The sequence below is a fragment of the Mesoplodon densirostris genome, chromosome 5, assembly GCF_025265405.1.
Source record: "Mesoplodon densirostris isolate mMesDen1 chromosome 5, mMesDen1 primary haplotype, whole genome shotgun sequence".
Lineage (NCBI taxonomy): Eukaryota > Metazoa > Chordata > Mammalia > Artiodactyla > Ziphiidae > Mesoplodon > Mesoplodon densirostris.
The window spans coordinates 144663386-144676204 of NC_082665.1; the positions used below are offsets into that span (position 1 = coordinate 144663386).

Here is a 12819-nt window from a genome sequence, read left to right on the forward strand (position 1 = left end):
CCATGGCTACTGAGCCTGTGCGTCCGGAGCCTGTGCTTCACAACGGGAGGGGCCACAACAGTGAGAGGCCCGCATACCGCAAAAAAAAAAAAAAAAAGAACAAAGCTGGAGGTATCACATGCCCTGATTTCAAACTATATTACAAAGCTGTGGTAATCAAAATAGTGTGGTACTGGCAGAAAATAGATACATAGATCAGTGGAACATAATTGAGAGCCCAGCAGAACACCCAGGCTTCTATGGACAACTAATATTCAATGAAGCAGCAAAGAATATACAATGGAGAAAGGGTAGTCTCTTCAATAAATGATGTTAGGAAACTGTACATCCACGTGCAAAAAAAAAATGAAACTAGACCACTATCTCATACCATACACAAAAATCAACTCAAAATGGATTAAAGACTTGAATGTAAGACCTGAAACCACAAACCTCCAAGAAGAAAACCTAGGCAGTACAGTCTTTGACATCCACCTCAGTAATATCCCTCTGGATATGACTCCTTAGGCAAGGGAAACCAAAGCAAAAACAAACACATGGGACTACATCAAACTAAAACATTTCTGCACAACAAATGAAACCATCAACAAAATGAAAAGACAGCCTACCAAATAAGAGAAGATATTTGCAAACGGTATATCCAATAAGGGGTTAATATCCAAAATATATGAGAATTCACACAACAACAACAAAAACCAACCCAGTTAAAAAGTGGGCAGAGGAGCTGAATAGACATTTTTCCAAAGAAGACATTCGGGTGGCCAGCAGACACATGAAAAGATGTTCAACATCATTAATTATTAGGGAAATGTAAAACAAAACCACGATGAGTTATCATCTCACTCCTGTTAGAATGACAGTTATCAAAAAGGCCAGAGAAATAACAAGTGTTAGAGGATGTAGAGAAAAGGGAACCCTCCTACAGTGTTGGTGGGAATGTAAATTGGTGCAGCCACTGTGGAAACAGTATGGAGAGTCCTCAAAAATTTAATAGAACTAGCCTATGATCCAGCTATTCCACTTCTGTGTATTTATCCAGAGAATATGAAAACACTAATTTGAAAAGGTATGTGCACCCTATGTCCATCGCAGCATTATTAAAATAGCCAGGATATGGAAACAACCCAAGTGCCCATCAACAGATGAGTGGACAAAGAAGTTGTGGTGTATACACATATACAATAGAATACTACTCAGCCTTAAAAAAAGATGAAATCTTGCCATTGTGACAACATGGATGGACTTTGAGGGTATTATGCTAAGTGAGATAAGTCAAACAGAGAAAGACAAACACCATATGATTTCACTCATATGTGGAATATAAAAAAACAAAGACACACAAAAACAAGACAAATGAACAAAACAAACCAAATAAAAACAAACAGGTAGGTACAGAGTAGTGGTTACAGAGGGGAAGGGGAGAGTGAAATGGGTGAAGAGCATCAACCGTATGGTGATGGATGGGAACTAAATTTTTGGTAGTGAGCATGCTATAAGGTATATAGAAGTAGAAATGTAATGTACACATGAAACTTTTATAATGTTATAAACCAATGATAACCTAAATAACAAATAAATAATGAAAGTAATTTTTTTAAAAAAGAAATACATTTCATATTGTAATAGCAGACACAAGTAATAGCTGCCATATATAGTGATTCCTCTGAAGGATCTGAGCAAAGTAAATTGAAAACCTCTGGAAAGGGTTCACCATTCTAGATGCCATTAAGAACATTTGTGATTCATAGGAAGATGTGAAAATATCAACGTTAACAGGAACTTGCAAGAAGTTGATTGCAGTCCTCATGTATGACTTTGAGAGGTTCAAGACCACTGTGGAGGAAGGAACTGCAGATGTGGTGAAAGTAGCCAAGAGAACTAGAATTAGGTGTGGAATCTGAAGATGTGACTAAATTGCTGTAATCTCACGATAAAAACACAATAAAACGAATGGAGAGCTGCTTCTTATGGATGAGCAAAGAAAGTGATTTCTTGAGATGGAATCTACTCTTGGTGAAGATGCTATGAACACTGTTGAAATGACAACAAAGGATTTAGAATCTCACCTAAACTTAGTTGATAAAGCAGTGGCGGGGTTTGAGAGGATTGACTGCAATTTTGAAAGAAGTTTTCCTATGGGTACAATGCTATGAAACAGCATTGCACGCTACAGAGAATTCGTTCCTGAAAGGAAGAGTCAGTCAGCGCAGCAAACTTCATTGTTGTCTTATTTTAAGAAATTGCCACGGCCACCCAGCCTTCAGCAGCCCCCACCCTGATCAGTCAGCAGCCATCGACATCGAGGCAAGAGCCTCCACCAGCAACAAGATTACAACTCGCTGAAGGCTCAGGTGATGATTAGCATTTTTTAGCAATAAAGTATTTTACAATTAAGGTATGTATATTGCTTTTTTTAGACATATGCTATTGCACACTTATTAGACTACAGTATAGTGTAAACATGACTTTTATATGCATTGGGAAACCCAAAAATGCGTGTGACTCACTTTATTGTGATATTCACTTTATCACAGTGGTCCAGTACCAAACCTGCAATATCTCTGAGGTATGCCTGTACTAGCTTTTCACAGATTTGGCAGAGACACGGGGTTGAGTGGTTTGTTGAGAGGATGGTGAGGAAATTGAACTTGATGGAAGATGTATGCAGTGAATAGTGAGAGACTAAGATTGCAAAGTTATAAAGAAAAAGGGTTGTATATATTTGAATCCCGAGCAGAGTCATTCATATAGTATTAATCTATAGGTAAGTGATTGCTGTTTTTAAACGGGGGGGGAGTATGTTAAAGCTAGAATTTCAGAAATGTTAGCCTGGAATTTATTGAAAGGAAGAAATGTGGAATTAGGGAGAACAAGTTACTGTAATGTCCCAGAAATTGAGTGATTGGGCCTGACCTAGGCTTATGACCATGGAATACAAATAAAGGCACAGATCCTAAGGACAATTTAAAAGAAGTACTGACAGGAGTTTGACCAGGTCAAAACTTGAATTATTTTTGGTCAGTGTATTGATACTATAAGAGCTTAGTGAGGAATGAAGAAAGAAGAAAGTGGGGAGAGAGTAGTCAAAGATAATGTGTACTAGGAAGAAATACTGATACTATAAAAATTTTTGTCAGAGGCCATATATTTCTCAAGTGGTAGTTTAAGTCTATATTTAATTCATATAATATAAAAAAATACTATGTTAATATATTTTCTATGTAATTGCAGGTCTTTACAGTATGGAAATCAGTTCATATATCAATCAATGCCACGAATGTTATCACTATGGCTTGATTTTGGTGCTAAGGCATATGAATGGGAAAAAGGTATAATTTTTTTGGTAAAATTTTTAAGGGACTGAGAAGAATTATGATTTATGTGAGAGCAAGAAACCAAATGTTAAAAAAGAGGAGAAAGACTAAGCATAGACTTTTTTAAGTAGTTGGAGTTGCAGGGCCTGCAAGTGTAAACCTGCTCGTTCCTTGGTAAACCTAACACATTTTGAAAAATATTACTTTAAGCCAAATAATTTACCTTAAAAATTACAATGGACTGTGGCTTGTTCTGTTTGCTTCTAGTGAAAATATATGTATATGTATAGCTGATTCACTTTGTTATACAGCAGAAACTAACACACTGCTGTAAAGCAATTATACTCCAATAAAGATGTTAAATAAATAAATGAAGTCTGTTAAAAAAATTTAAAGAAGAAACGGGCCTTGAGTTCTTCAGTGGACTTAAATGTTTTTTCCTACCTGGACAGAGAAAAGTATCTTTTCACAAATTGGCAAGTGATCTAGCTTTGGACATGGGAATAACATATATCTTAAAGCTGTTTTTAAAACAAAAATTTTTTTCTATGAAATTGATATACTTTTTTACTGGTATTTTTAACTTTAATTTTTTTTTCCAGCTGGCCGCTCTGATCGTGTACAAATGAGAAATGATTTAGCTAAGATAAACAAAGTTATCACAGAGCACACAAATCACTTAGCTCCATATCAATTTTTGACTGCCTTTTCACAATTGATCTCCCGAATTTGTCATTCTCATGATGAAGTTTTTGTTGTCTTGATGGAAATTATAGCCAAAGTGTTTCTGGCCTATCCTCAACAAGCAATGTGGATGATGACAGCTGTGTCAAAGGTGATATATTAATCACAATAGTGTCTTTTTCCATTTTAATGCTAATATGTAGATACAAGTTCCAGGGTTTCTCTCTTATGTTAGATTTGTAGCAAGAAAATAAATTTTAAGTATTTTTTAAAAGAAACTATAGCACTATGTCTCATTATAAAATTTAGAAATATTTACTATATCAAATGAAGTGACTAGTATGCTTAAGATTGAAGGATTTATCATGTGTTTTCTTTATGAAGTATAGGAAACTGTTAGTGCTTGGTATAAAATGGTAACCTATTTTTTTTCCAAATTTTTTAATCCAAAGTATCAGAACTATTAATACTAGAAAATTTTTATTGCATTATTAATAGGAATGTACAAATTGGTAAATATATTGAATTAATAAATATTTTAGAGAATTTAGAAAATACAGAGAAATATAAAAAGAAAATTAAAATTCACTGTTTATATCATTAATATCTTGATGTATTTTTGTATGTTTATTATCTATGCATATTTTAACACTAAATTTGGATTGCATAGATATGTAATTTCATATTTTTCACCTAAAATTGTTACCATAATCATGTTCCCATGTTAAATATTCGTTGAAGAACCAATTTTTAAAATTTTATAAAATTCTATAATGGTTAGCCATCTATAATTTATTTAACTGTTGTTGATCATTAAGGTTGTTTACTTTATTTGCTGTTGCAAAACATCTAGACACATCTATATTTATTCTCATTTCTGATTATTTCTTCAGGATAGATCCTAAAAAGGGAATTCATCAGGTCGCAGGATAGCAGCATTTTTATGGCTATTGATAGTATTGCCAACTTGATTTCCAGGAAATTTCTATCACTATAAACTTTCATCATGCATACAGTTTAAGTTGATTTTTGCCAATCAGAAGTTTTGTTATCTTTTAAAAATCTTTTAATAATTGCATTTAACTTTTTTTTATGACAGTCTTCTTATCCCATGCGTGTAAACAGATGCAAGGAAATCCTAAATAAAGCTATTCATATGAAAAAGTCCTTAGAAAAGTTTGTTGGAGATGCAACTCGCCTAACAGATAAGCTTCTAGAATTGTGCAATAAATCGGTAATATCATAAATCTTACTACTTATAGACCAAGTTGGATGAAACTTCTATATGATTTCAGCTGGTTGTATTTCATTTGATTAATTAAATTTAAATTCTCATATATGTTGGTATACACATATATCAAAAGTTATCAAATTGTATACTTTAAATACATGCAGTTTACCTTAATAAAGCTGTTTTTTAAATTTCTAACATATGTCCCTCTCTCAAATATACTCTAAATTTCTAAAAGTTCTTCTTAATGTAAATTCTTCTGAGAGTAAATTATCCATATTTATTAGAAGTTTTTTAAATAGAGGATATGAAATATAAGTATATAAAATACTCAGTTAAAGTTCTGTCTGTGATTGTTTTCTGTCATATATTTGAACTTTCAAAACTCATATACATTAACCTACATACATGAGAGGAAAGAAGACTGGAGTTTTGGGTTTCATCCTTTCAGTAACATTTCATTGTCTACCAGGGAACAAGCACCGTGCCTAAGGGAAACAAAGATGAGTAAGACATGTTCTCCTGCCTCGAAGTGCTCACAGTCTCACAGGAAGCCACTCAGATGGTTATCATATACTGTATAACTACTTTTTTCAGTAGGTTTATGACTAGAATATGGACATGCTTATAGGAATGAACTAGTATTCTACCCAAGGAATTGGAGGGAAAAAAATCTTGAGGAATGTGTAGGAAGGGTAAAAGTGGGGGTAGGGGTAATTATAAGGAGGGACAGACTCTATAAGGTAAATAACTAGACTTCACCTTACAAATACTCATTCTATCATCTATTTACAGGTGAGAAGGTAGAGACTACCCTATTTCTCACCTTCCCTTCCAATAAACATCTTGAAAGAGTAATCTGTTTTTGCTATCTGCATTAATCCTGTTTGTCCCCTGACACCCTTGACATTATGAAAGATAGTGTTATGATAATGGCCAACATTTATTAAACACTGGCACTTTTCTAAGTGCTTTACTTATACAAACTTCCAGTTCTCTATGTGAAACCTTTGTGGCCAACTACATTTAGAAATTCCGGATTTTTAGATTTTTAAAGGTAATGCAGTACATATACTTTTTATTAAGTATCATCACTAGGGGTAATCTGGTAGAGTATCCTGTAATCAGATACATAACTCTTTCTTCAGTGAAACATATTAATCTTTGTGCTAAGTGAGAAGTTCAGATATCTTTTTGCTGCCAAATGAGATTTGGTACCAAAAAAAAAAAGGTTGATTTACAAAGCTCTTTGGAATCTGTAATGTGTGATAACAAATTGTAGGCTGCTATTACCTACCTTAGTCATTTAACATCGTATAATGTAGGTACTGTTTATTGATGAGTAAAAGAGTACAGAGAAGTTTAAATGAGGTGATGTATTTTTTAAAATTAGAAAGGTACAGACTGCTAAGCCATTGTAATTAAGATATTATAGAAGTGAAATTTTTGTTTTGAGTAAAAGTAAGCATTCTATAATTCAAGGTAAACAGAGAAATTAAAATGTACTACTTTTTTCCCCCCCAGGTGGATGGAAGTAGTTCCACGCTGAGCATGAGCACTCATTTTAGAATGCTTAAAAAGCTGGTAGAAGAAGCAACATTCAGTGAAATCCTCATTCCTTTACAATCAGTCATGATACCCACTCTTCCATCAGTTCCGGGTGCCCATGCTAACCATGAGCCATTTCCTGGGCATTGGGCCTATATTGCAGGCTTTGATGATACGGTAAACTGCAATTTTATATAACTGTAACTATGCTTTTAAAATTAAGATGAAATTTCAAATTAAGTTTAAAAGTGTTTTTCTCAGAGACTAAGTGGATTTTATTTGCAAAGAAAAAATAATTGGAAATACAGAAAAGTAAAACTATATACTGATGGGACAAAATTAAGTGATAAAAATCTCATGTTCAACCTAGTATTTTGATTTTTTCAGATGTTCATATTGTTTTAATATGACTAAAATCTTTATTTTTTCCATAATTTGATGTTTCCGTATTCATCTTTGTCCTAAAAATGGGGAACAGAAAGAGAACAAAATACAATTTTTCTTTGTAATTTGTATTTTGGGAGGAAGTGAATTTCAGCTAGGAAGAGCTTGATTCTTTTTTGTTGTTGTTGTTACTATCTTAAAGAAATGGTACCAGAGCACTTCTGAGTAAATACTTTTGAAAACGCTGTATTTATTCCAGTGCTTCTGTGGCTCAAAACATTTGTTTAACTGCTTCAGACCAGTTAATAAGCCACATAATAAAATCATTCTTGTTACTTATAGTCATGCTTTGTTTTTAACTTAATATTATTCAGCTTATTTACTTACATCTTTAGTTGGACATGATTTTGGAGGCGTTTCTTTTGTCAAAAATCAAATTACTTTCCATTGATAAACATTTCTTACCGTTAAAGAAATTTAAAAACCATCCTAGGTTCTGCAGAAAAGTCCTCAAAATGTTTCAAAAATCCTTTAAACATTATGGATGCTTTAAGAGGCTGCCTAAATTTGAATGTGTATGTATTTACTTACACTGCTGACAGAGTAATCCTTTTTTTTAAATAAATTTATTTATTTATTTATTTGTTTTTATTTTTGGCTGTGTTGGGTCTTTGATGCTGTGCGTGGGCTTTCTCTAGTTGCAGCGAGTGGGGGCTGCTTTTCGTTGCGGTGCGCGGGTTTCTCGTTGTCGTGGCTTCTCTTGTTGCAGAGCACGGGCTCTTGCCACGCGGGCTTCAATACTTGTGGCACATGGGCTCTAGCGCAGGCTCAGTAGTTGTGGCGCACGGGCTTAGTTGCTCCATGGCATGTGGGATCTTCCCAGGCCAGGGATCGAACCTGTGTCCCTTGCATTGGCAGGTGGATTCTAAACCACTGCGCCACCAGGGAAACCCCTGACAGAGTAATCCTTTTACTTCAATAGCCATTTCTAATGGGTGAAAATGTGTCTCTATTTATGTCCAACCATTCTTTTTATAGATCATAATTAAGATAAATTATTAAAATAATAAATTTGCTACTAATATAGGTTATTATATTTTCCTTTTTATTGTGTTAGGTAACACAATATTTATAATACATATAGAAGTTTAAACAAAGAATTTTGACCTTTATTTATATATAACTCATCATCTTTTAGGTAGAAATTCTTGCTTCTCTTCAGAAACCAAAGAAGATCTCTTTAAAAGGATCTGACGGAAAGTTCTACATTATGATGTGTAAGCCAAAAGATGACTTGAGAAAGGATTGTAGACTAATGGAATTCAATTCCTTGATTAATAAGGTTTGGATATAGTTTGCTTTTATTTTAGAATTGCCATAATTACTATCAGTGAGATATGGGCAAGTAGATCTCTCTTAAAAAGAGGAAATGAAGTACACTGCCTTTTTCATTTTCACTTAATTTGTTTTATTGGGATAAAATATACATAACATAAAATTTGCCATCTTAACCATTTTTTTTTTTTTTTTTTTTTTTTTTTTTTTTTTGCTGTACGCGGGCCTCTCACTGCTGTGGCCTCTCCCGTTGCGGAGCACAGGCTCCGGACACACAGGCCCCGCGGCCATGGCTCGCGGGCCCAGCCGCTCCGCGGCATGTGGGATCCTCCGGGATCGGGGCACGAACCCGTGTCCCCTGCATCGGCAGGCGGACTCTCAACCACTGCGCCACCAGGGAGGGCCCATCTTAACCATTTTTAAGTGTTCAGTTCAATTCAGTGGCATTAAGTACATTCACACTGTTGTGCAACCATCCCTCTCCAGAACTTTTTCATCCTCTCAAACTGAAACTGTATATCTATTCCCCTTCCCCCCAGGGTCTGGTAACCACCATTCTACTTTCTGTTTCTATGAATTTGACTACTCTAGATACCTTGTATAAGTGGAGTCATACAGTATTTGTATTTTACTGGCTTCCTTCACTTAACATTATGTCTTCAAGGTTCATCCATGTTATAGCACATCAGAATTTCTTTCCTTTACAAGGTTGGATAATATACAGTTGCATGTGTATACCAATTTTGTTTATCCATTCACCCATCAGTGGATATGTGGGTTGCTTCCACTTTTTGGCTATTGTGAATATTGCTGCTATGAAGATAAGTGTACAGATAACTGTTCAAGTCCCTGCTTTCAATCTTTTGGATATGTGCCCTGAAGTGGAATTGCTGGTTTCACTTAATTTTTTAAAAATAAGATACTTTTGTTATATTGAGAAAAATGTATAAGACATATTAACAAAGGAAAATATTTTCTGTTTAATGTTTAAATTATCTATAATATACTTTTTCTATCAGATTTATTTATGTTTTATGTTTTGATGCCAGGAAAAAAAAATGTTAGGTTCTGTTTTTACCAACACACTTTTTAGTGGTGATCATTAGTATTTTTTTCAGTTCTGTTGGTAAGTGCTTGATTTCTATCTCAGAGATGATATGAGAAATCTCACTAAAGGGTTATAAATGTATGGTCTTAGGGGTTTTGAATTATTCTCTAGCCAAGTATTTATAAATGCATAGCATCTGTTTTTCCATTGGTAAAAAATTAAACCATACTGTGAAAACTTTATTGTTTTCCTATAAGCTCTTTGTTCTTCCTCTCTATCCCCTTCCTGCATTTTACTGGTACCTCTTTTATTAGCAGGAAAAAGTTATGGACCTTTAACATAGAAAAGAAATAGCAGCAGATGAGTTCATTTTTTAAAAAGGAGAATTATGGTTTGTGCTTAGTTTAACCAAAAGTAATTTAAAAATTAATACCACAATAAAAACCCATTTCATAGGTATTAAGGGAAAGAATATTTTTATTTAAAATGTTGTTTGGTAAATTGGTAACTTCATTCACTGATATTAAACCATCAGTATGTTTGTCGCAAAGCTCCCTGAGTGTTTTTCTAGTTGGGAGTATCAAGTGGCCTGGCTTTAATTTATAAATTTATCTTAATCAGCCTTGTTACCAATTAAGTTGTTTTATTACCTTTCCCCCACATTAACATGGTCAAATAAAACAGCCTGATTGTGAAAAACTCGTCTCATTACATTGGTCTAGGAGGCCATATACTGATCTTTACATGTGATTCTCATGCCATACTATTTGGCTGACATTTATGTAGCCTATCTATTCCTAAAGTTTAAAATGTATTTTTGGTCAGTGATTGTGCTTTAGAATTTGACAGGTTACAATTATAGATGTATGCTTAATTTGTTTATTTCATACAGTTCCAGAATTAAACAAAATACTGTTTATCCTTACCTAGTATATTTCAGGATTAATCAGATGAGACGTGTAAAGCTTTCTTCTTCTAGGAGATAATTTTTCAAATGAAGCTATAATATTAAACCGTTAGAATAAGATAATATGTTTTGGATATATCATAAAACTCATACTTTTCTGTTCATGCATTGTTTTCGATAAAATTAAACAGCATTCCCTGCGCCCAAGGACTCACTGTTTCAGTAATATCTTAGAAGCAATTTTTTTTTTTTTTTTTTTTTTTGCGGTACGCGGGCCTCTCACTGCTGTGGCCTCTCCCGTTGTGGAGCACAGGCTCTGGACGCGCAGGCTCAACGGCCATGGCTCACGGGCCCAGCCGCTCCGCAGCATGTGGGATCTTCCCGGACCGGGGCACGAACCCGCGTCCCCTGCATCGGCAGGCGGACTCTCAGCCACTGCGCCACCAGGGAAGCCCAGAAGCAATTTTTAAAGAGTATTTTGTCATTGTTAAATATAAAACTATAACATTTTTGAACCCAGTATTGTTGTCACATTAATACTGAATAATTAAAAGAAGTACTTACCCAAGGCATTTTTAATGATTTGGAAATAAATTAAGGATATTGTCCCAGTTGTTTCCTGCTCTACCTTTCTGAAGAATTATTCATCTATACTACGTAATAAGCTTTTATGGACATTATTTTGCTATGAAATGAACAATCTTTAGATAGGTTTGACATAACATTTAGAAATTTTTAACTTTTAAGTTTATGTGTGTTTTTTTTTAATAGTGCTTAAGAAAAGATGCTGAGTCTCGTAGAAGAGAACTTCATATTAGAACATATGCAGTTATTCCACTGAATGATGAATGTGGGATTATTGAATGGGTTAACAACACTGCTGGCTTGAGACCTATTCTGACCAAACTGTATAAGGAAAAGGGTACTAAAATTAATTCTTACAATATAAGTATATAATATGGGTATAATAGCTGCTAACATATAATATAGGTATAATGGTTATTATCATTGTACATTTTGGGGGTATAAGCCATAGTAAAATTTCTTGGTACTATTGATACATACAGAAGTAGTTAAGTGATTTCTTCTTTCCTTCCTTGCGTTTTAATTCTTTCTCTATCTTTATCCCAAAAGGATTTGAGGTAGCTTACAAAAATGTATATGAAAATGTGTTTTTCTAGGAGTTATTGGTTAGCAATTCTGAAACTACTTTATGTGTAAACTAGACTTCAGCAAATAAGTAAATACATTGTGGCTAATGAGAGCTAGTTTTTCATATTAGAGAAAGAAAAAGAAAGGGAAAGCTAGAATGAAACCGAAAGTGTTAGATTAGAGTCTCCCACTGGCCAAACCTGGGATAACTTGAGCACCAAAATAAATAATAATAGTATTAGATTATAACCCATGGAATAAAATAGACAGGAGTCCACACTTATGTAAACAAATACTTGAATGAATAAATAAATAAATAGGAAGGTAGGAACAAGTTCTTCCTTAGAGTAGAATTACAATGAATTAATGTAGAAGAGATGATGAAAACAGAAAATTGCCAATTAGTAAATATCATAGTAATAATTGTTGAAGGCAGTGATTAGCAATGACTGCTGAAATTCGTTGGCAAAAGTATGATGGAAAATAGGTTATTTGCAGAGTCTCAAAGTATCTCTCCACCAGATACTTATTCATTACAAAGGGGAAAAAGTAGTAACTTTACAATGAAGAAACAAAAATATAACAGGTCAGAACTCCTTAAAAATTTCATGGTAATGAAAGACAAAAACAGAAATTTCCCATATTCGAGGACATTAAGGAGACATGACAACTCAATGCAGTAAGGGATCCTGAATTGGATCCTGACCCAGAAAAAGGATGATAGTGGGACACTTGGTAAAATTTGAATAAAGTCTGAAAGTTAGTTCATAATACTATGAAAAAATAATTTCTTGGTTTAGGTAATTGTATTCTGTTATGAAAGAGATGAACACTGACCAAATCTGGGTGATGAATATATGGGAAGTGTATAATTTTTGCAATTTTTGGTAAGACTAAAATTATTTCAAGATAAAAAGGTTTTTAAATGTTTATGATGTAGTACATTAAAAACAAATAGATCAAGTTACTAGAGTAAAGTAAGAAATAAGTATATTAGGTCCCTAGGACTGCCATGACACATTACCACGAACTGTTTACAAACAACAGAAAGTTACTCTCTCACAGTGGTGGAGACAAGGAGTCTAAAGTCACTGTTAGTAGGGCCACAATATCTCTCAAGGCCCAAGGGGAGAATCCTTTCTATGCCTTTCTGTAAGTTTCTGGTGTTGCCAGCCATCTTTGACGTTCCTTGGCTGTAGATGCTTCACTCCATTCT

The 12819-nt window shown here is 34.1% G+C and overlaps 1 protein-coding gene across 1 annotated transcript in view; it reads left to right on the plus strand.

Moving 5' to 3' along the window:
- The window catches only part of ATR (ATR serine/threonine kinase), a 102560-nt gene that overhangs the window by 80923 nt on the left and 8818 nt on the right, over positions 1-12819 (plus strand). The window contains exons 37-42 of the mRNA XM_060099573.1: positions 3232-3329; positions 3917-4149; positions 5098-5232; positions 6754-6954; positions 8360-8503; positions 11223-11373. Coding sequence (XP_059955556.1) covers positions 3232-3329; positions 3917-4149; positions 5098-5232; positions 6754-6954; positions 8360-8503; positions 11223-11373 — 962 coding nt within the window. The remainder of the gene's footprint in view (positions 1-3231; positions 3330-3916; positions 4150-5097; positions 5233-6753; positions 6955-8359; positions 8504-11222; positions 11374-12819) is intronic.